Source organism: Rhincodon typus, chromosome 1 (assembly GCF_021869965.1).
Source record: "Rhincodon typus isolate 14 chromosome 1, sRhiTyp1.1, whole genome shotgun sequence".
Lineage (NCBI taxonomy): Eukaryota > Metazoa > Chordata > Chondrichthyes > Orectolobiformes > Rhincodontidae > Rhincodon > Rhincodon typus.
Genome location: NC_063332.1, coordinates 153,331,344 through 153,354,360, shown reverse-complemented (window position 1 = coordinate 153,354,360; position 23,017 = coordinate 153,331,344). Strand labels below are relative to the sequence as shown.

Below are 23,017 nucleotides of genomic sequence, written 5' to 3'. Positions count from 1 at the left end.
GGGGATTTATTACAGTGTGTCCAGGGGGAATGGGGATTTATTACAGTGTGTCCGGGGGGGCGGGTGTTTATTACAGTCTTTACCTGGGGGGATAGGACCAGGATTGAGAGTCCCAAAGGCTGTGTTGCCTGCCTGGTGTGTGGATTCAGGTTTTCTCCTCTGGGCTATGGAGAAACCTGGAGTGGGAGGGGAAAGATGCATTTGTCATGGTCCACATAGTTACCAACAATACAGGTAGAAAGAGGAGAGAGGTTCTGCTGAGGGAATATGAACAGCTAGGGGCTACATTAAAAAGCAGAACTAAAAAAGTTAGTAATCTCTAGATTACTGCCTGAGCCACAAACAAATTGACACAGGGTCAACAAGATTAAAGAGGTAAATGCATTGGTTGGTAAAAAGATTGGTGTGGGAGAAACGGATTCAAATTCATGCGAAATTGCCACCAGTCCTGGGGAAGGTGGGATCTGTTCCAATGGCTTCACCTGAATCATGCTGGGACCAGAGTCCTGGTGAATCACATAACGAGGCCTGTGGACAGGGCTTTAAACTGAATAGTGGGTGGGGTGGGTTGGGGTGATTGTGGTGGGTTCAGTTGGATGGAAAATTAAGGAAAATATTAAATTGTAATAGGACAGAGAGTATGGAAAGGGTCAGGAAGCTAACTTCAGGCACAGGAGATGAGGCAACAACTATGAGAAAGTTGGGGGGGGGTGCGCAGTCAACACAGGACTGAGGGTGTTGTACTTAAATGCTCACAGTATACAAAACTAGATAGATCAGCTTGTAAGCGCACATTGAAATTGGCAGGTACAATGTTGTGTTGGTAGGTGGAGGGACAGGTAGCATTGAGGAAGCAGGGAGGCCGCAGGAGGACTTGGACAGATTAGGAGAGGAGGCAAAGATGGGGCAGATAGAAGACAATGTAAGTGTGAGGTTATGCACTTTGGTAGGAAGAATTGAGGTGTAGACTATTTTCTAAATGGGGAAAGGCTTCAGAAATCTGAAGCACAAATGGACTTTGGAGTCCTATTTCAGGACTCTCTTAAAGTTAATATGCAGGTTCAGTTGGCAGTTAGGAAGGCAAATGCAATGTTAGCATTCATTTCAAGAGGGATAGAATACAAGAGCAGAATGTGCTGCTGAGGCTGTATAAGGCTCTGATCAGATTGCATTTGGAATATTATGAACAGCTTTGGGCCCTGTTTCTAAGAAAGGATGTGCCAGCCTGGGAGGGTCTAGAGGAGGCTTACAGGAATGATCCTGGAGATGAAGTGCTTGTCATAAGACGAGCAATTGAGGACTCTGGGTCTGTACTCGATAGAGTTTAGAAGGTTGAGGGTGGATCTCAATTAAACTTACAGAATAATGAGAGGCCTGGTGAAGTGGATGGGGAGAAGACGTTTCCACTGATAGGAGAGACTAGGACCCGAGGGCACAGTCTCAGAGTGAAGGATCCACCCGTCAGAACTGAGGATAGAGGAAATTCTTCAGCCAGATGGTGGATGAATCTGTGGAACTCAGTGCCACAGAAGGGCTGTGGAGGCCAAGACATTGAGTGTATTTAAGACGGAGATAGATGGGTTCTTGATTAGTAAGGGAATCAAGGATTACAGGGAAAAGGCAGGAGAATGAGGTAGAGAAACAACCATAACCGAATGGCAGAGCAGACTCAATGGACCAAATGGCCTAATCTGCTCCTATATCTTACGTTCTTAAAAGGGGCTTCAGATATTTACTCTGCAATTTGAGAGGGTAAAGATAGAATCAGAGGTAAAGGTATTACAGCTGAATAAAGGCGACTACAGAGGTATGAGGTAGGAGGGAGGAGCTGGGCAGAATTGACTGGAAGACGAGCCTAACAGGAAAGACAGTGGAACAGCAATGCCAGGAGTTTCTGGGAGTAAAAGCATGGTATAGGGAGGATGAAGCAACCATGGCTGACTAAGGAAGTCAGCGATAGCATAAAAGCAAAAGAGAAAGCAAATAATGTGGCGATGGGCAGTGGGAAACCAGAGGACTGGGAAGCTTACAAAGACCAACAGAGGGCAACAAAAAAAGAAATAAGGAGGGAGAAGATTAAATATGAGGGTAAGCTAGTCAGTAATATAAATAAAGACCGTAAGAGTTTCTTTAGATATATAAAGGGCAAAGGAGAGGCAATAGTGGACATTAGACCACTGGAAAACGACGGTGGAGAGATAGTAGTGGGAAACAAGGAAATGGCTGAGGAACTGAATAATTACTTCATGTCAGCCTTCACGGTGGAAGACATGAGTAATATCCCAAAAATTCAAGAGAGTCAGGGGGCAGAGCTGAGTATGGTGGCCATCACCAAGGAAAAGGTGCGAGTAAAACTGATTGGCCTGAAGGTAGACAAATCATCTGGACCAGATGGACTACACCCCACAGTTCTGAAGGAGATAGCTGAAGAGATAGTGGAAGCGTTCGTGGTGATCTTTCAGGAATCGCTCCAGTCAGGGAGGGTCCCAGAGGACTGGAAAATCGCTAATGCAACACCCCTGTTTAAAAAGGGAGTAAGGCAAAACACGGAAAATTACAGGCAGATTAGCCTAACCTTGGTTGTGGGTATGATTTTGGAGTCCATTGTAAAGGATGAGATTTCTGAATATTTGGAAGTGTAAGGTAAAATATCGCAAAGTCAGCATGGTTTCATCAAAGGGAGGTCATGCCTGACAAATCTGCTAGAATTCTTTGAGGAAGTAACGAGCAGGGTAGACCAAGGAGAGCCAATGGATGTTATCTACCTGGACTTCAATTCGGCCTTTGACAAGGTGCTGCACAGGAGGCTGCTCAGTAAGATAAGGGCCTATGGTGTGAGAGGCAAGGTGCTAGCATGGATGGAAGATTGGCTGTCTGGCAGAAAGCAGAGAGTGGGGATAAAATGATCTTTCTTGGGATGGTAGCTGGTGGCAAGTGGTGTTCTGCAAGGGTCAGTGTTGGGACCACAACTTTTCATTTTGTACATTAATGATCTAGATGAAGGAACTGTGGGCATTCTGGCTAAGTTTGCAGACAATACAAAGATAGGTAGAGGGACAGGTCGTATTGAGGAGGTGGGAAGGCTGCAGAAGCATTTGGACAGGATAGGAGAGTGGGCAAAGAAGTGGCAGAGGGAGTACAACGTGGGAAAGTGTGAGGTCTGCATTTTGGTAAGAAGAATAAAAGCACGGACTACTTTCTAAATGAGGAGAAAATTCAGAAGTCTGAAGTGCAAAGAGACTTGGGGGTCCTAGCCCAGGATTCTCTCAAGGTAAACTTGCAGGTTGAGTCAGTAGTCAGGAAGGCAAATGCAATGTTGGCATTTATTTTGAGAGGACTTGAATATAAAACAGGGATGTACTACTGAGGCTTTATAAGGCTCTGGTCAGACCACATTTGGAGTATTGTGTGTAGTTTTGGGCCCCATATCTCAGGAAGGATGTACTGGCCCTGGAGCGGGTTCAGAGGAGGTTCACGAGAATGGTCCCAGGAATGAAAAGCTTAACATATGAGGTACGTTTGACGACTCTGGGACTATACTCATTGGAGTTTAGAAGGATGAGGGGGGATCTAATTGAAACTTTCAGAATACTGAATGACCTGAACAGAGTGGAGGTTGGGAAGATGCTTCCATTGGTAGGAGAGTCTAGGACCCGAGGGCACAGCCTTAGAGTAAAGGGAAGACCTTTTAGAATGGAGATAAGGAGAAACTTCTTCAGCCAGAGAGTGGTGAATCTATGGAATTCACTGCCACAGAAGGCTTTGGAGGTCAGGTCATTGAGTACCTTTAAGACTGAGATAGATAGGTTCTTGATTATCAAGGGGATTAAGGGTTACGGGGAGAAAGTAGAGAATGGGGTTGAGGAACTTATCAACGCACCCTGTTGCTTCATTAAGAAATTCAATAAAATTTGTTATGATGGCTTAATGTTTAATAATTTTTTGTAGAATTGCATTTGAGGGATTGTGGATACCTTGACTATGTGTTTTAAAGAGGTCAATGAAAGGACAATGGCAGTGTGGTTTGGGGTGGCAATACAGTTGATGGAGTAGAAAGCAGTTTTCACCTACTGACATTGTAACATCTTAAATGGTTGCACTAAAATGGTTTGCTGCTATTTCTTGACACGTTCTGCTATCTCCCACTTCAGTTACAAAAGGAGACCAGGATAAGGCTTGTATAATTCACTGGCCCACAGGTCTCTGCCATTGATGCCACTGTATAAGCTTAGCAGGTTGGTGACCATAATGCTGCAAACAAAAAGGAAGAGTTTGAAATCAGGCCCCCAGCAATGCAGATTATCTTGGGGCAGGTGCGTGACGGCACAGGAGGCATGGCCGATGGGTGTAAAGTGGAAAATCACAAAGCCGGGGGAATTGGAAAAGGAGAAAAGCAAAGCTGGAAGAGAGGTACAAATAAGCCACTAATCGCAGCAAGCTATTCTGGCCTCTAGTGTGGCTGAAACGAGAAAGAAATGATGGCCCAAGGATGGAGATTGAGGTAAAAGACATTACATTGCTTATACACAAATCAGTCTTGTGTGTGCATCTGACTGAAACACAAACAAACCTCAAGGGGAACTCACGTGGGTGCTGCCATTTTCAACCATTTTTTTTTCTTACCATTTTGAATGCGTTCTGGCCTTCAGGAATTCCTGTGAGAACATGCCTTTGAGATTGTGAAACACAGGAAACAGTGCAGCCCCCACCCTAGCCCCTGTCACAGACTAGGTCAGCATTTACCTGCTCTGCCAGCAACTGTTGCTGTTGCCTCTGCTCCCTGAATAACTGCTGCTTCTGCTGTTCCATCATGTGAAGCTGATGCATTCTCTGTCTTTCTTGCTCCATCAACAACTGCTTCATCATGACTGCCTGCTGCTGGTTTCCAAGGTAACTGGGGCCTCCAGGGCTAGCAGTCATCGAGCCGGGCACCGGGACCCCAGTGCCAGTGGCAGGGCCAGGGACAGGGGTCTGTACAGATGCTGCCGGCCGCGAGGTTCCCACTGGACTCTGATCCTGTGTGGAAGAAAGGACTGTCTCAATGATTGGAGAACATACAGGCTACTACAGAACCTCAAGCACAACATATTGTGCAGATGAAACCTACAAGCCACAAAAAAATACCACAACGGTAGTAATCCCATCCACCAACTGTCAAGTTATACACCTTATTCCTGCACGTACCAACTTCATGAAAGGATGTGGGGTCACCATTGTGTCCCTCTGCAATAACATCACCCCAGCAAACTGACTTGCCCCTCCATTTGCACTTGTGCGATACCTCCCTGGCAAATCTGATCAAAGTGCAAGAGCCATCAGCTGCAAAAGGTTGTATGTTTGCAAAAGTCCCAACAGATCATAGGGCTGCTCTCTCATTAGAGAGATGACTGGTGGTGTTTTTTTTTATTTAACCTATTCTTATTTGGTAGTGATGGTTTAACTTGAGAGTCACCATGCCTCAAGTGAAGGGTAAGGTTGAGAAGGACAGTCCCCATCATGGTAACCTCAGTCAGTGTGGGAACTGAACCCACGCTGTTGGCATTACAAACCAGCCAAATGAGCTAAATGACGCTTGTACATGTGTACTTGGGGAATGGTAGAGGTAAGTGAGGAGTCTCCCCAGCCTAGCTCATTAGCAGATTAAAACAAGCAGCACCACCATCCCAAAGCATTGCCCAATCAGATAACGTCTTTCAGTGAGTGAACATTTCTTAATGAACAAAGTGACTTTTTGTTGACCATGAAACTCAGGGGATCAGCAGCTGCAGTTTTATTTCGGCCTCTTAAACAACCATTGTCTTTACTTAACATTTGCCACATCACTGCTGCATTCTCAATTCAAGATTAATTTTGTCTGGCGATGTTACAGTAAAATGTTATGTCTCCCCTGCCACTAGTACAATATTGCAGATCTACGAGGAGGTCTTCAGTATACCGCAGTCTTACTGGCTTGTTTATTATATTTAAGTCTTAAGACATTATTCAGTAAACTCAAAGGCTGACATCTTAAGAGTCACAGTATTAAAAAAACGCACACAGTACAAAGAATAGTTCTTCATCAAAAGAAGGCATGCATTTGTTTCAGAGGATAATTACAACCTTCACTTTTGACAACTGTGCGTACAAATTTATAAAGATTGTGTCTCAAATATTAATATTTACACACACATCACACACTAGCCTGTAGCAATTTCTTTTTAATATTTTGAAGACTCATGCACATATCAGGTTTTTTTTTGGTGGGGTGGGGGAAAGACAGAGGTGGAGATGGGTGTTTTAAGAATGCCATTTTTATATTCATTTCACCACCAGTTTTCTTCCTACGCCCGTCTTTTGAGTGTGGTGGTTCATACTGTAACACAGATTGACGAACAACAAAAGAACCGTAACAGCACCATGTCCATATGAGTCTGCACAATTAGGCCCTGTGTATTGCGATCTTTTTTTCTTATTTTCCAGATGTGCATATCATTAGGAAAGCTGTTTATATTGCTTCTCACTTAATTGCCTCAGAAAGCGATCCCTGGTCTTCTGTTACTTGCTACACCAGTTCAGAGGGCATTTGAGAAGCAAGAAAGGACGTGACTAATACTTGGAATGAGTGGATTACCTTATGAGGCAAGGTAATCCTCTGGAGGTTAGAAGAGTCAGAAGTGACTTAATTGAAACGTATAAGATCCTCAGAGGACTTGACTGAGTGGATGCTTCCTCTTGTGGGAGAATCTAGATTTTTTTTCTTTTTTCATTCATGGGATGAGGGCATCGCTGGCTAGGGAGCATTTATTGCCCATCCCTAATTGCCCAGAGGGCAGTTAAGAGTCAATCACATTGCTGTGGGTCTGGAGTCACATGTAGGCCAGACCAGGTAAGGATGGCAGTTTCCTTCCCGAAAGGACATAAGTGGACCAGATGGGCTTTTCCCGCAACAATCGACAATGGATTCATGTTCCTCATTAGATTCTTAATTCCAGATATTTTATTGAGTTAAAATTCCACCATCTGCCATGGTGGGATTCGAATCCGGGTCCTCAGAATGTTACCTGGGTCTCTGGATTAACAGCCCAGCGATACCACTAGGCCATCGCCTACAGTGCAGAAAGAGGCTGTTTGGCCCATCAAGTGTGCACCGGCCCTCTGAAGAGCATCCCTCCTAGACCCAGGCTCCTCCACCCTATCTCCTTAACGGTGCATTTACCATGGCAATCCATCTAGCCTGCACATCTTTGGGCCATGAGGGGAAACCAGAGTGTGTGCAAACTCCACACAGTCACTCAAGGCTGAACATTTTTTTCTTTCAATGGGTTGTGAACTTTTGCAATGTTGGAGAGCTTTTCAGCGAGCACTCGACAGAGAGGCTCTGCAAAAACCGAGGGGAGGCATGATTGGAAAGGGAGCAATGGAAAGAAAGGTGATCCTTGGGATCATGGAGCAGTGGAATGCAGTGTGTAGGTTTCTGCACATGGAGAATGGCACTCAAAATCTACTAGCTCAGAGGACAGGTCTACTTGAGGCATTTTGAGTTCAGCAGGCATAGAATGGAGTTTCAGGGTATTGAGCGGGAGACTGAAGAATGTAACGGTATAGGAGTTCTGAGAATTTGTTAGCAGTGGGAAAGGAGTGGAATCTCCTTGTGTGAGGTTGTAAGGTCCAAATAAATCTGGGCCTTTTTCAAACCTTCAGACAGCAATGCCTCACTGAGTACATTCCCGTGTCTCATAACTCATCTCTGTGACAACCCGTTTTCTTGTTCGCACTTTTCTTCCAATTGTTTCCCCACTTGACAACCGCTCTCTAATTTATTGGCAGCACAGGATTTTAAAAAAATTACCAACTTTTTGTGAGTTTGCTGACTTATACAATCCTTACTTATAAATATAAATGTCCACAATCCAATAAAAATGACCTCATAAGATACGTAAACAGTCATTAGCAAGTTTTTCTATTAAAAACCTCCCATAAACCTCAAAAAATGGTTCATAAAATAGATACTTCTAATTTAAGTTTTAATTGTAATCAAGCACGAATAAAAACAAAATCAAGTATCAATAAATAATACTATAAGTAATGGCAGATAGTAAATAAAACAGAAAAATTACTGATAACGTTAAGCATAATTGTTCTCTGTCTGAAAACAGTTCCACAATAAAGAGCGCAATTCTTAAATGAATGCCATTAGTAGCCTGAAATGAACTTTTTTAGTTTGAAAATCTTTTACACAAAGTGAAGGAATTCCAAGATTTTTGCTGACTGTGAAGGTATCCTGACGCTTAAACTGCTACACTGATTCCTGAAAAATTCAGAAAAATCTATGGAAAATTGCAGACAGATTATGAACTCACAGGCTTTTTTGACTGTGCTGCCTTTCTGAAGGAGCAGTTCAGCTCCCACCGATCACCTGTCTTCTCCTTACAGCTCTATACATTCTTCCTTTTCAGTTAATCATCCAAACCCCTCATGAATGTGTTGACTGAATCTGTCTCCACCACACTCTCTTTGGAACTACATTTCAGATTCCAAGCAGACACTGCATGAGAAAGGTTTTCTTAGTATCACTAATGCTTAACAAAACCTGTGGCCCTCTGATGTCAGTCTACTCAACAATGGAAAAGTCTCACCCTATCTGCTCTGTCCAGATCCCTCATAATTTTGAGTTCTGTATCCGTATTAATAAAGACTAGATCTTATCATGTTTCTGTAGTTATGGTTGTGGACTGATATGGGAAAGGATGATTTTAAAAACCGAGGATTGTGGTAGAACATACAACATTACAGCACAGTACAGGCCCTTCGGCCCTCGATGTTGCGCCGACCTGTGAAAGGGATGGCTGCATTTGTTTCAAGTAAGTTGCCTCATTATATTCAATATTCAATGGCGATTCAGCTGGCAACAGGTAGCTGATTGGTCTTGGGATTGGTGACTATTTACCCAATGACAAAGGCTGTTTACACTGCTGCTTTGTTCAATCAGTGGGGGAGGCTGGTTTCAGACAGACTAGCACATGGGACTGTTTTCAAGGTGAGATCTAGCTAGCAACAAGTAGCTACTTGGCTTGCAGAGTTGTGACCAATTGTGGATGACTGCCTGCCAACAACAAAGTGTTTGGGTCCTGAGAGCTCAAAAGCTTGTGGGTGTGAATAATATGGCCGGAAGTCTTCAGACCTCCATAAGGGGAAGTGGCATGTCTCTCTGCAGTAAACAAAAATGCCCAAAGCTTGAAGCCTGTTTCTTTTCTTACACTGTGGCTTTGGGGGGCACAGTGGCTCAGTGGTTAGCACTGCTACCACACAGCACCAGGGTCCCAGGTTCAATTCCACCTTCAGGTGACTGTCTGTGTGGAGTTTGCACATTCTCTCTGGGTCTGTGTACATTTCCTCCAGGTACTTCGGTTTCCTCCGATGGTAAAATGTACAGGTTAGGTGGATTAGCCATTAGAAATGCAGGGTTACAGGGATAGGGTAGGAGGTGGGTCTGGGTGGGATGTTCTTCAGATAGCTGGTGTGGAGTTGATGAGCCAACTGGCCTGGTTCCACACTGTAGGGATTTTATGATTCTAACCACTAACTGAGAGAGTTTGCAATTATGCACCCATGCTGCATGTGAAGAAATGAAAAAAAATTGTGAAAAAAAGATTGTTTTCCCAGTGATTTTTTTCTCTCGCAGATGATGCCAATGTTTTTCTTTGTCTGTCTGTATATGTGTAGGAGGTTTACAGAAAAGGCTTAGAGTTTTATCCAGCAGAGTTGTATGTTGATAGTTCATGGTTGTTTACCTGTAGCTATAATCTATTTATTTGTAACAAATTCAGGTTAAGTACAGAAGCTTAGTCTAAGTTTTCTGAAAGACAGAAAAACTGGGGACTTTGCGTACTTCGGTAAAATCTCTAACTTTTTAACAACTGTGGGTATAGCTTGATTTCCAATGAACTACCCCAGTGATGCACGACACTCTCACATCTCCTCTCAATCTTTCCTTCTTCAAAAAGATCTGACCCAGCTTCCCTGATCTGCCTAGATGACTGAAGTTCTTCATCCCTGGAACCATTCTTGTGAAACATTTTTGTATCCTTCTCAAAAGCCTTCACATTCCAGACAAACTGTGCTTACCAGAAGTGATTGCAATACCTTGAAAGAGGCTGTATCAGTGCCTTATGCAGGTTTGACATAATTTCTATGCTTCTATTGATAAAGTTCAGTACACAAAACGTTTTATTAACGGTGTTTGCAACCTGTCCTGCCACACTCAATGATCTGTGCTGTTTGCGTCCAGGCTGTTTTGGGCTAGAGGCATTGTGGTCAACTGGAAAATGCCCGCTTCTTCACCATCCCACCAGTCAACACCTCCAGGTCTACACATCGACAAAATGGGGAGAAAGTTTTCCTTTCCTATGGGCTACGTCCTGAATGCACAGCCTGAACACAATGATGTGAGGGCTATTTTCTAGCTTGCAATGTCCAGAATGGCCTGCAGCTGAGCTTTAGACATGGCAACAGCAGCATAAACGTTGGAAGGTGCCACTAGCAGGTGAGCACCTCCACCTTTCCTGCTGTGCGATTCCCTGAGAAAGATGCCCAGCTGCAAACTCACTGGGGTAAGAAGTGGAAGATTGTGTGAGAAAAGTCACTTCAAGCCGTGGTGGACCAGGTGGGCATGATTCTCATTCGGCAAAACATGACCTGATTCTGCCCAATGTAATGAATATTGGAAACGAACGTTATTGTGGAAAGGATTTCTGGAAGGAGTAAACTGGACCTGTGGCTGGGAGATGATGGTGAGGGAGCAGAGTTCGAGAATGTATAGCCAAATCGCTGTTTTGTATTAGAGCATAAGGTTTGAAGATTGCTGGGTTTGAGCCAGGGTGTACTTAAAACCATTCCCTCATGCTGCTATTTCAATAATAGTGGCTCCCTTGTCCACTTTTGTGTCCCATAGTCCAACAGACAGCATCATTGTCTGGATTCTTTTCAGGACAGGCATTGCATGACACAATGAGGAACAGGCTCTAGAAACAAGAGGAAGAAAATGTCTAGGTTTGTGTGATTCGTTGGGATGATGCAACGTTCTGATGATTCTTGAGGGCTGATGTTATAGCACCACATGTGGAATCTGTGCTGAATGGCAACACTGACTTTATCCAAAAATGAATTCTCTCCACTCATGGGTATCATCTTAGTTGTGCCCATGTTTATTTTACTGTGTTGCTTGTTTTGTAGTGTCACATCTGACTGGGGTAGCAAGCTGGAAATCAAGAGCTACTATTCCCAGAATTGTCACAAAAGCTAAAGATTTTATAAAAATACGCAAAATTCCAATTTACTCGCTTTTAGAAACAGATTGACAGAAAACATGGACTGGGTTTCTACACGTAATAATGATTACTTTTAATTAAAAATAAATAGATCCTAGTTACAGGTAAACAATTAATGAATTGTTGAACTACAAGACCTCGTATAAATCTCCGACACATACATGCAGAGACGCACAGACAAAGAGAAATGGAATATCAGTGTTATGGATGGAGGGAATGCTCCCTGTCCTCAGGGTTCATTGATATGATCCTACTGGTTGGTCAAGTTCTGCTGCTCTTCGATCTTCCTTCTCAGGGATCTTTTACTTGCTTGCAGAATGCACTGGTTAACTGGTTCACACTGGTAAAGGCTCTAAAAGTGGTTAAAAGCCACAGCTTACAGCAACTGATGAGGCAAAATAAACTGGCTTTCCTCGGGCTTATTTTTTACTGCAGAGAAAGGACAGCTTCTTCCTTTCTGGATGTCTGATAGTTTCTGACGCAAACATACACATCCATTGGCTCCCAGGTAGCTGAACAGTTAATCACTTAGTTGTTGCCAGGCAGTAGGACTTTGTCTTCTAAACAGGTCACCATTTTCCCTTCCACTCATCTACCTGTTACTGGTTGAATCTCCATTCATACATAATCCATGGCTCCAACTTGTCTATAATTAGATTTTCCCCCACAGTTTGAACAACAAATAACAACACTTACAATAGGTGCCAGGTAACTTGATTTTAAAAAGTACAGCAATCCTTTCCACAATTAAAAATGCAAAAAACTAAGAAGAAATGGCCTTTATAGTAGGAATAAGATAAGTTGATCCTGTCATAATTTAACTGGCAGGGGTTAGATGCTTCTTTGTGGCACAAGTCAAGGTCAGTTAGAGTTCAGAGGGCAAACAGAGAGCGAACTTTGTACCAAAAGTAAGTAAGTAGACATAATTTGGATAAATTATAATATGTTTCAATATATTACAGGATAGCACTGTCAGGAATGTAAAGTTATAATATATTTTTGTAAAGAAAACTAATCTGTCTTTGAAATAGTCTCAGGAAGTTTTACAAAATGGCTCCCAGAAGTCACCTGACAATTCCTGTGGACTCAACCAGTGGGACCAGATTGTACTTATCTCAAGAGGCCTTTTGTAGTTCAATGAACATTTCCAAAGGTAAAGAAACTCATTGATAAAGTTTCCCTGGAAGTGCAAGTAGCTCTATTGTACCAAAAATCTGACAGAATGTCTGAGACAGTTAAAACTTTAATCATCTTAACTGAAACACAATGGACAGGTCTGCTAATCCATATGGAAGCAAGTTTCAATAGTTTTGGGAAAGAACCCATTATTAGTTTATAAACAGTACAAAAGTCTGGCTGTGAGTAACCATTTCATGACCATGAGAGAACCATCTTGAAGCAGTATTGCTTCTAAAGAGAGAGAGAGGAAGGCTGCTAGACTGAACTAGGCCTCAAAAGGTTACAACCTACACGGCTGTAGGAGCCTTTACTCGCTTTCAGGACCTGTTTTGTTTAATCCACCTGTGGGAACAGCTTCAATTGTTTGACAATAGAAGCCATCGCAGCAGTATCTGACTTGAAGTGTCCCTCATCTCAGCCCTTCCATTTCAGGAAGAGAATCTTGTGATTATATAAGAGACTGATCTGATTTTTACATTCATATGTAACTTTGGTCCTTAGTTACTTTAAATCTTTGTACTTGTATTTTTGCTCACAACTATCATTTTTTAATTAAATAACTTTCAACTATAATTGTCTCATAAACAAATCTTTTATCTTGCTAAAACATGAAGTGCTGCTGCATATCGAAACACTCATAAACTACAAATGAATGAATTCTTAGTTAAAAGGCCATTCTGACTAAATGTTGAGTGTGGTTGTGACAGGCAGACACAGCAGAAGTTTATGCCTGAAAATGTGATATAAAAGTAAAGTGTACAATAAGCGATAGTAGGAACTGCAGATGCTGGAGAATCCGAGACAACAAGGTTCAGGGCTGGATGAACACAGCAGGCCAAGCAGCATCATAGGAGCAGAGAGGCTGACGTTTCGGGCCTAGACCCTTCATCAGAAAAGGGGGAGGGGAAGGGGGTTTTGAAATAAATAGGGAGAGAGTGGGAGGCAGATAGAAGAGGGATAGAGGAGAGGATAGATGGAGAGGAAACAAACAGGTCGAAGAGGCGGGGATGGAGCCAGTAAAGGTGAGTGTAGGTAGGGAGTTAGGAAGGGGATAGGTCAGTCCAGGGAGGACGGACAGGTCAAGGGGGCGGGATGAGGTTGGTCGGTAGGAGATGGAGGTGCGGCTTGAGGTGGGAGGAGGGGATAGGTGGGAGGAAGAACAGGTTAGGGAGGCAGGGACGAGCTGGACTGGTTTTGGGATGCGGTAGGGGGAGGGGAGATTTTGAAACTTGTGAAATCCACATTGATACCATTGGGCTGCAGGGTTCCCAAGCGGAATATGAGTTGCTGTTCCTGCAACCTTCGGGTGGCATCGTTGTGGCACTGCAGGAGGCCCAGGATGGACATGTCGTCTGAGGAATGGGAGGGGGAGTTGAAATGGTTCGCGACTGGGAGGTGCAGTTGTTTGTTGCGAACCGAGCGTAAGTGTTCTGCAAAGCGGTCCCCGAGTCTCCGCTTGGTTTCCCCGATGTAGAGGAAGCCACACCGGGTACAGCGGATGCAGTATACCACATTGGCAGATGTGCAGGTGAACATCTGCTTGATGTGGAAAGTCTTCTTGGGGCCTGGGATGGGGGTGAGGGAGGAGGTATGGGGGCAGGTGTAGCACTTCCTGCGGTTGCAGGGAAAAGTGCCGGGTGTGGTGGAGCTGGAGGGGAGTGTGGAGCGGACAAGGGAGTCACGGAGAGAGTTGTCCCTCCGGAAAGCAGATAAGGGTGGGGAGGGAAAGATGTCTTTGGTGGTGGGGTCGGATTGCAGATGGCGGAAGTGTCGGAGGATGATGCGTTGGATCCGGAGGTTGGTGGGGTGGTACGTGAGGACGAGGGGGATTCTTTTTTGGTTCTTATTGCGTGGACGGGGTGTGAGGGATGAGGTGCGGGAGATGTGGGAGACACGGTTGAGAGCGTTCTCGACCACCGAGGAGGGGAAGTTACGGTCGTTGAAAAACGAGGACAACTGAGATGTACGGGAGTGGAATGCCTCATCCTGGGAGCAGATGCGGCGGAGGCGAAGGAATTGGGAATAGGGGATAGCATTTTTGCAGGAAGGTGGGTGGGAGGAGGAGTATTCTAGGTAGCTGTGGGAGTCGGTGGGCTTGAAATGAATATCGGTTTCTAGGTGGTTGCCCGATATGGAGACAGAGAGGTCCAGGAAGGGGAGAGAGGTGTTAGAGATGGTCCAGGTAAACTTAAGGTTGGGTTGGAAGGTGTTAGTGAAGTGTATGAACTGTTCGAGTAGCTTTATAATGGATACAGTGCCCATGTGGGGGAGAGGATGAAGAGATCAAAGTCAAGCTGAACACTATCATCCCCTGTCATTGAAACAGCTCTTTTTTTCCAACGCTGATCCAACAAATGAACTGTGACTTTTTTTTTCCCCTACTCAGATCCCAAGGGTCATTGAAGCTTTGGCTGACAAACTGGATACAGCCCGTTTTCAGTCATTTCGACACTGTGCACCTCAATGGAAAGGCCCAGGCTCATAGGAAAATTAGGATCAAGGCTTCAATAATATTCTTTTGGTTGCAAAAGCAAATTGACCCTCTGACTTTGGTGTATATCTTAGCACTCAGCTCAATGATGACAGTTCTGAGGTTAGGTCCCGGGAGAAGTGGTGTTGGCGAGGGTACAGCTTAATCATTGGTGCTGCAATGTCAAACTCTTGTTGGCTACGCAGTGTTTGTTCCTGCAAGCTGACCTTTGGGTGAACAATTGCTGTTTAGGCTATCCAGCTTAGAATCACTTAGGCTTCTGCCCCATCCTGTAATATTCAACTTAGCACGGCCACATATTAGGCCCCTCAATCCCGTGTGTAATAAGGTATTATCACAACTCTGAAAAAAATTGTAATGCTGTGCCACTTGACCTCTCAACTGCCCTAATTGACTTCCTGCCACCACCAGGAGGGAGGTGGTCATTCCAAGACACAATTTTGGAAAAACTCTCACAGTGGTCACTATGTAGAGCTACTCATACAACACCATCCTGGGCAAAACTGCAGACAGACCTGCCTCTCCCTGCATGGCAGGATTCAACCCAATATATACTTTAAATGCTGCAAGAAACACTCAGTATCATAAGAACATAAGAACCAGGAGCAGGAGTAGGTCATCTGACCCCACAAGCCTGCCCCGCAATTTAATAAGATCATGGCTGATTTTTTTATGGACTCAGCTCCACGTACCCACCTGCTCACCGTAACCCTTAATTCCTTTACTGTTCAAAAATCTACCTTTGCCTTAAAAAACATTCAACAAGGCAGCCTGAACTGCTTCATTGGGCAGGGAATTCCACAGATTCACAACCCTTTGGGTGAAGAAGTTCCTCCTCAACTCACTCCTAAATCTGCTCCCCATTATTTTGAGGCTGTGCACCCTAGTTCTAGTCTCCCCTGCCAGTGGAAACAATCTCCCTGCTTCTATGTGATCTGTATCAAGGGGATACAGCACAGAGATTTGAGCTGGTACATCCTTTCATGTTGCTCGGCGCTTCAATGAGGTACAGAAAACTGAACAGTCACTGCAAATGGCCAATGACTGCCCTGCAGTCAATTATAAAATCATCAATTCACTCATAGCATCATTTCATCCTGTGCCTTTCCCCACACTCAGCAACACCTCCCCCCCATTCCACCTTCCCCAACCTCGGCTAGTGCTTACATATCGGAACATCACTGATGGAATTATATCAGTTATGTCAGCTGTGCATTTGGTACCCATGAGATTACCATGGCAACATCATTTTATCTTAATGGCTACTGGAGAGCTTTACATAAGATCAGGTGTGTGACGGCTTTCCACTCTGCAAGGATTGCCAGAATTTTTTTAAACTAGCTGTTGGAATTCTGTCTGTGAACTGGAGGGGGGGGGGGGGAAGAGGGGAAGAAGAGAATTATTCACTCACACTTACTTACAAAACATGCACATTCACACAGGGGGATTTTTTTTTTAAAAGGTCTGCACTCGTTGATTGTACTCATAAGATCTCTGCGGTGTTTATTTTAACAAGCCTGCTCCCCTGGAGAAGGCTGGGATCGATGTAAATGCTCACTGACTGTTCCATCCAGAGCCAGTATTGAGGAAACAAAAACAGCCACTAGCTCAAAGAGAGAAGGAACAGGCTAGAGAGAGTGGCCGATGGGAGGTGGGACCAATTTATTGTGAGCCCCCACCTCTTCCTCTGCTGTCAAAACATCATCAGACATGGTCTCGATTGTTGCCACTCTAACCACGAAACCCACAAGTTTGAAGTGCTATTAACCGCTTCACTGTTTCAAAGGCAAACTGTAGCCTGGCTGTTTAGGTGTTTTACTTGTCTTAAAATGTCTAAAAATCCTTACATTGCTTTCAGTTATTCAAGCAAAAATCTTGTCCTCTATTTAGTTCATAAGAAACTAAGTGGAAACTCAAATACTTGCGTAGATGGAATTTGGGGAATTAAAAAAAAAATGTCAGTGGTAATAACCAGATGTGTAGGTGGTTAACAATCTGACTAGTTCCCTTCACAGAAACTAGGAGCAGGAGTAGGCCATTCAGCTCTTCGAGCATGCTCTTCCATTCAATATGATCGCGGCTGATCATTCATCTCAATGCCATATTCCGATTCTCTCTCCAAACACTTTAATGCCTTCAGTGTCTAAAAAAATGATCGATCTCTTTCCTCAATGCTAAGTGACCCGGCCTGCTGGCAAATTGCACAGATTGACTACTCTCTCTGGGTGAAGAAAGGTTTCCTCATCTCAGTCCGAAATGGTTTACCCCATGTCCTGAGACTCTGACCCCTGGTTCTAGACTCCCGAGCCAGGAGAAACATTCTCCCTGCATCTAGGCTGACTAGCCTTGTTAGAATTCTGTATCAGATCCCCTCTCATCCTTCTAAACTCTAGCAAATACAGGCCCAGTCGAATCAATCTCTCCTCATACAATAATCTTGTCATCTCTGCTATTGGCCTAGTGAACCTCCTCTGCACTCTCTCTATGGTAAGTATATCCACTGTAGGATAGGGAGACCTAAACTGCACGAAGTTCTCCAAGACTCTGTATAACCGCAGTTACACATCGCTACTTCTGAACTCAAATCTCTTGTGATGAAGACCAACATACGATTTGCATTCCTGACTGCTTGCTGTAGCTGCCTGTTTTTAATTGGTTGGACACTTTCCTGTCCTTCCCAACTTTAATGTGCGGAATTCTGCCAGCTGCTCGACCACCTGTTCACAGTAGTTTGCGATTCTTGTGCTTTTACGACGTTGGATCCAATTATGTCAGTGGAACCCTCATGGCTGCAGCATTTCCACAAGCTGCAGCGGTTCTGCTGACCCAGAAAACCTACTTCTATGATAGGAGCAAAACTTGCCTTGGTGGTGCCAAAAGAGGTAGAGGTTCTCCTGTAGACCCTCCAAGGAAGGTCATGCCCAGATTCAATCTTATCTTCCCACAAGAACATTCCAGAATGTCTCCCTTAGCTGCCGGATGCTTGGTGGCCAAGGGGCACCAGGTGTACCCTCACAGACAGCTAACCTCCCTCTCCCCATTGCCTCTGAACAAGAGAAATACAATAAGGCTACAAGAATGCAACATTTAAATAAAGACTTGGGTGTTTCATATTTCCTTGGCCCGTGACCCACCGAAAATTACTCAGGATTCATTTGTGTTAACTTGAACTCCACTCTTTAGTGCTCAGTTCAAAGTGAGCATTTATTCGTGATTGCTCAAGGAAAGTAACAGTAACAAAAATGAAGTGACTTTTTGTTTACAGAATTCAGTATGGGACATGTCAAACAGGAGGATCCTTCACAGAAAGAAATACAATGCTGGTCTGAGGCAGCAAAAGACCTCTGGGAGAGCTTGGAATCGGTGGACTGGACTGTATTCAAGTACTCAGTGGAAAACCTGGATGAGTATGCCATCACCGACACGGATTTCATTAGCAAATGCACGGACGACTGTGTGACAGAGAAGTCAATCCGGGTGTTCCCCAACCAGAAACCTTGGATGGCCTGGAGAAACCACTCCATGCTGAAGACCAAGCGTGCAGCATTCAAGTCAGACTGCCCAGACCCATACAGGAGATCCAGATATGACCTCAGCAAAGTCATCAGAGATGCCAAGTTGTAGTACCGGACCAAGTCAGAGTCCCAAACTAACCTTTAGGGCTCCCGCTGCCTGTGGCAAGGCCTACACTATATAACGGGATACAGAATGAAGCAGAGGAAGACAGCGGACAAAGACACATCCCTCCCTGTGCGCTCGATGCTTTCTATGCTCAGTTCGAGCAGAATGCCAGTGATGTGGTGTCACCTGCCCACAACAGCCCCAGAAGCACCTGTTCCCACCATCACCGCTGCAGATGTCAAATCGGTCTTCCTGGGAGTCAACCCAGGGGAAGCGACATGCCCAGACGGTATCCCCAGCTGAGAACTCAGATCCTGTGTGGACCAGCTAGCTGAGGTATTCACCGACATCCTCAACCTTTCCCTTCTACAAGCCCACCTGCTTCAAAAAGACCACCATCATCCCAGTACCTAAGAAAGCACATGCAACATGCCTTAATGACTACCAACCAGTGGCTCTGACCTCAATAATCATGAAATGCTTTGACAGGCTGGTCATGACCCACAACAAATCCAGTCTTCCAACCCGCCTCAATCCCCTTAAGTTTGCCTGCTGACATAACAGCTCCACAGCAGAGCCATATCCCTAGCCGTGCACTCATCCCTGGAACATCTGGACAACAAGGACACCTACGTCAGACTCCTGCTCGTTGACTACAGCTCTGCCTTCAACACCATTATCCCCTCCAGACTGATCTCAAAACTGTGTGACCTTGGTCTCAGCTCCGCCCTCTGCAACTGCATTCTCAGCTTCCTGACCCATAGTCCGCAATCAGTGAGGAAAGGTAACTGCACGTCCTCCACAATAACACTCAACACTGGAGCCCCCCAAGGATGCATTCTCAGCCTTCTACTGTACTCCCTGTTCCAAACAAATGCCATTTACAAGTTTGTTGATGACACCACTGTGGTAGGACGGATATCAAACAACATTGAGTCAGAATATAGGAAGGAGAGAGAGGGCTTGGTGACGTGGTGCAATGATAACAACCTCTCTCTCAATGTCAGCAAAACTAAAGAACTGAACATTGACTTCAGGAAGAAAGGAGGAGAACACGCCCCATCTACATCAATGGAGTAGAAGTTGAGAGGGTGAGCAGCGTCAAGTTCCTCGCAGTGACAATAACCGACAACGTGTCCTGGACATCCCAAGTAGATGCAATGAGCAAGAAAGCACAATGATGCCTCTTCTTCCTCAGGCAGCTCAGGAAATTTGGCATGTCCATAAGGTCCCTCACCAACTTCTACAGATGCACCATTGAAAGCATACTGACCGGGTGCATAACAGCCTGGTATGGCAACTGCTCTGCCCAGGACTGTAAGAAACTACACAAGGTGGTGTGCACAGCCCAGACCATCACGGAAGCCAACCTTCCAGCCATGGACTCCATTTATGCATCTTGTTGCCGTGGAAAGGCTGCCAACATCATCAAAGACCCCTTCCACCCCAGTAATGCTCTCCGACAATCTCTTCGAAGCTTGAACACACACACCAGCAGGTTCAAGAACAGCTTCTTCCCTGCTGTTATTAGACTGATAAATGGACTCTCTAACTTCAAATAATGCTCATCTTGTTAATGTTTATCTTGTCTAGCGCACGTCCCTTGCGGTGTAACCTGTATGCCTTACTCTGTCCAAGTTTTTTTTCACTCTATGATCTGTATGCCCTTGCTTACTATGGTCTGCCTGTACTGCTCACAAACAAATCTTCTGTCTATACTTTGGTACATGTGACAATAAATAAATCGAATCAACTGATTTGATAAATAAATCAAATCAAATCAATATTATGTTAAGTATAGACAAACAAATGAAAAGATGGTTGAAATGACGCAGGGCTCTGTGCTGTACAGTCTTTTCCTTGGGACACACACAGAGACAAACATTGACCGTGCCTGGAGGACCATCAACTTGGTGAAAGATGCTCTTTGGTCTGTCCAAAACTTGTTGGTCTTCCAGAGCAAGGAGTTGACCTCGACCGAATGTTGCAGACTGGCACATTCCAAGGTCCAGGACTACGTGTGGGGGATGCACTAAAGCTTGAGGCAGCTGCTCCCAAGGCGCAGTAGGGAAAAACCACCATCTAAGGTCTTTCGGGGTCCATTTGGTTATCAGAACTCCCCCACTCCTGGTGCCTCAAATGTATGTAAATATAATCTTGTACAAGTAAGAAATGCCTTCAGTTTGTTTGCTGGATGGAGTCAAACTCCAATGTTTGTTTGTTTCTTCATATGTTACTGTACAGAACAGAACTGCTTTAGTGACTGTGCACGTATATAAAGATATTTTTATGAATAAAGTATACTTTTGAAATTATAAAAATCTATTTCCCTTTCCAAATCTAACTCAGGATGTGGTTATTATTGACAAGGGTTCCAGGGTTGCCTATCCCTCATTTTTCAGTGTTTAGGATGACTCAGTGATTTACTGAGTCAGGCCACTCAGAAAGCACTTAAATGTTAACTGTATGATGGGTGGGAATAGAGTGATGTACAAGCCAGACTGGTTAAGGGCAGCTGATATCCTTCCCTAACACACCAGTTGTGTATTTGCAATGTTTTGTACATTTCCAACGTTTGCAATCTTCCCCACTTTATGTTAGGGAAACAGAACAGCTTTTCCAACACTGGGCTGGTTTTGAAATCATTACCTTTTAATGTTTGTAACATTTGAATTTAGAGGTACCCACTCCTAAAGTAGCAACTATTATTCCACCATCAGTCTCCGCTGTTGTACATTTCGTCCAAGCTTAGCTGGGTTAGTTGAACACAAGGATTGGTGTTTGAGCACAATTACAGTCATTTCGTTTCCCTGGGACAAACAGAGAAAAATCAGCTAGGACATTCAACCTTGATGAGTATATAGTGCTACACCTTCCCTGAAAGTAAAAATATGTGGATATCACATGAGACTGAGGTACCAGGATTCCTTGTGATGTGCAACAGGATTGAATAAACACCAGCACTCAGAGATGCTTGTGTAGATACATACTGGAAGAATGATCAAACTCCTGGCATCGCATAGGAGTCAGAGCAGTAGGCAAGACTTTTCAGGATCCATATGAGCACCAGGAAGACTGTACCTTCAAATAGCTCTGGCCTCCTCAGAGACTAAAGCCACTGGCAAACTCCTCAGAGAGTAAGGCCATTGGAGATAAGATACAGAGAGTGGTAGGAGTCTGGAGTAGGGTGGGGGCAGATAAAATAGGGGCTTTTAGGAACTTTTAGACAAGCACATGAATATGCAAGGAATGGAGGGATATGGACCGAGACCAGGCAGAAGGGGTTAGTTTAATTTGGCGTCACATTGGGCACAACATCATGGGCAGAAGGGCCTGTTCCTGTACTGTACTGTTCTATGTTCTAGGCCAAGAGCTGTTGCCTTTGGTGAAACATTATTTACAGAACGATTTACGGTTTTTACGAAAATGGTGGGAAAATTGGACCATTCAGAGGGGTAGGGTGAGCGAATGTTTAAGGCCAGTGTTTACAAGCTAGACTTTTCTGTTATTGAATTAACAAGCCTCTCGTGGCACAGTGGTAATGTCCCTGCCTCTAAGTCAGAGGGTTTGGGTTCAAATCTTACTTGTGCCAGAGGTGTGTCTGAGCAGGATAATTAAAAAAATAAAGTAGGCCGCAAAATTGTATGGTTGCAGGCTCTTTCTCCATGGCTGACCTCCTTGATTCGCCTGAGGGTGAGGGAGAGCATGTAGCCCAGAACTCATCCACACTGATGGGGTTGATTAACATCACTGTGGGCTTAGTAAAAACCTGTCTTCTGAAACTTTTCCAATGCTCTCGGAGGATCCGGCATATAGCAGCTGCCTGTGCCAGGCCAGCTGCAAGGAGGCATGGACCAAGTCTGCCCAGGGCAAGATAGAGACGTGGGAAGAGTTTTAAAAAAGACAAATTGAAATACTTACTATTGATTAGAGGTTTTGCCTGTTTGAAATTAAAGTTGCAGGAGCCCATCATAGGTCAGGGGAGGAGCTAGCATTAAGAACTTTGCTAATTTAGGGGATATTCAAACTCCTGGCATCGCATGGGAATCAGAGCAGTGGGCAAATTGTTCAAACTGAGCACCAGGGAGACTGCACCTGCAAATACCTCTGGTCTCCTCAGAGGGTAAGGCCATTGGCGACCTCCTCAGAGGGTAAGGCCACTGGAGACCTCCTCAGAGGGTAAGGCCACTGGAGACCCCCTCAGAGGGTAAGGCCACTGGCGACCTCCTCAGAGGATAAGGCCACTGGAGACCTCCTCAGAGGGTAAGGCCATTGGAGACCTCCTCAGAGAGTAAGGCCATTGGAGACCAGCTCAGAGGTAAGGCTATTGGAGACCACATCAGAGAGTAAGGCTATTGGAGACCTCCTCAGAGAGTAAGGCTATTGGAGACCTCCTCAACGAGTAAGGCTATTGGAGACC

The 23,017-nt window shown here is 44.6% G+C and overlaps 1 protein-coding gene across 3 annotated transcripts in view; it reads right to left on the bottom strand.

The window, feature by feature from the left end:
- maml3 (mastermind-like transcriptional coactivator 3) overlaps nucleotides 1-23,017 on the bottom strand; it is a 519,798-nt gene that overhangs the window by 29,368 nt on the left and 467,413 nt on the right. For all 3 annotated transcript variants that reach the window (XM_048620904.1, XM_048620778.1, XM_048620842.1), the window contains exon 3: nucleotides 4,744-5,016. In XM_048620904.1, the coding sequence (XP_048476861.1) occupies nucleotides 4,744-5,016 (273 nt within the window). The remainder of the gene's footprint in view (nucleotides 1-4,743; nucleotides 5,017-23,017) is intronic.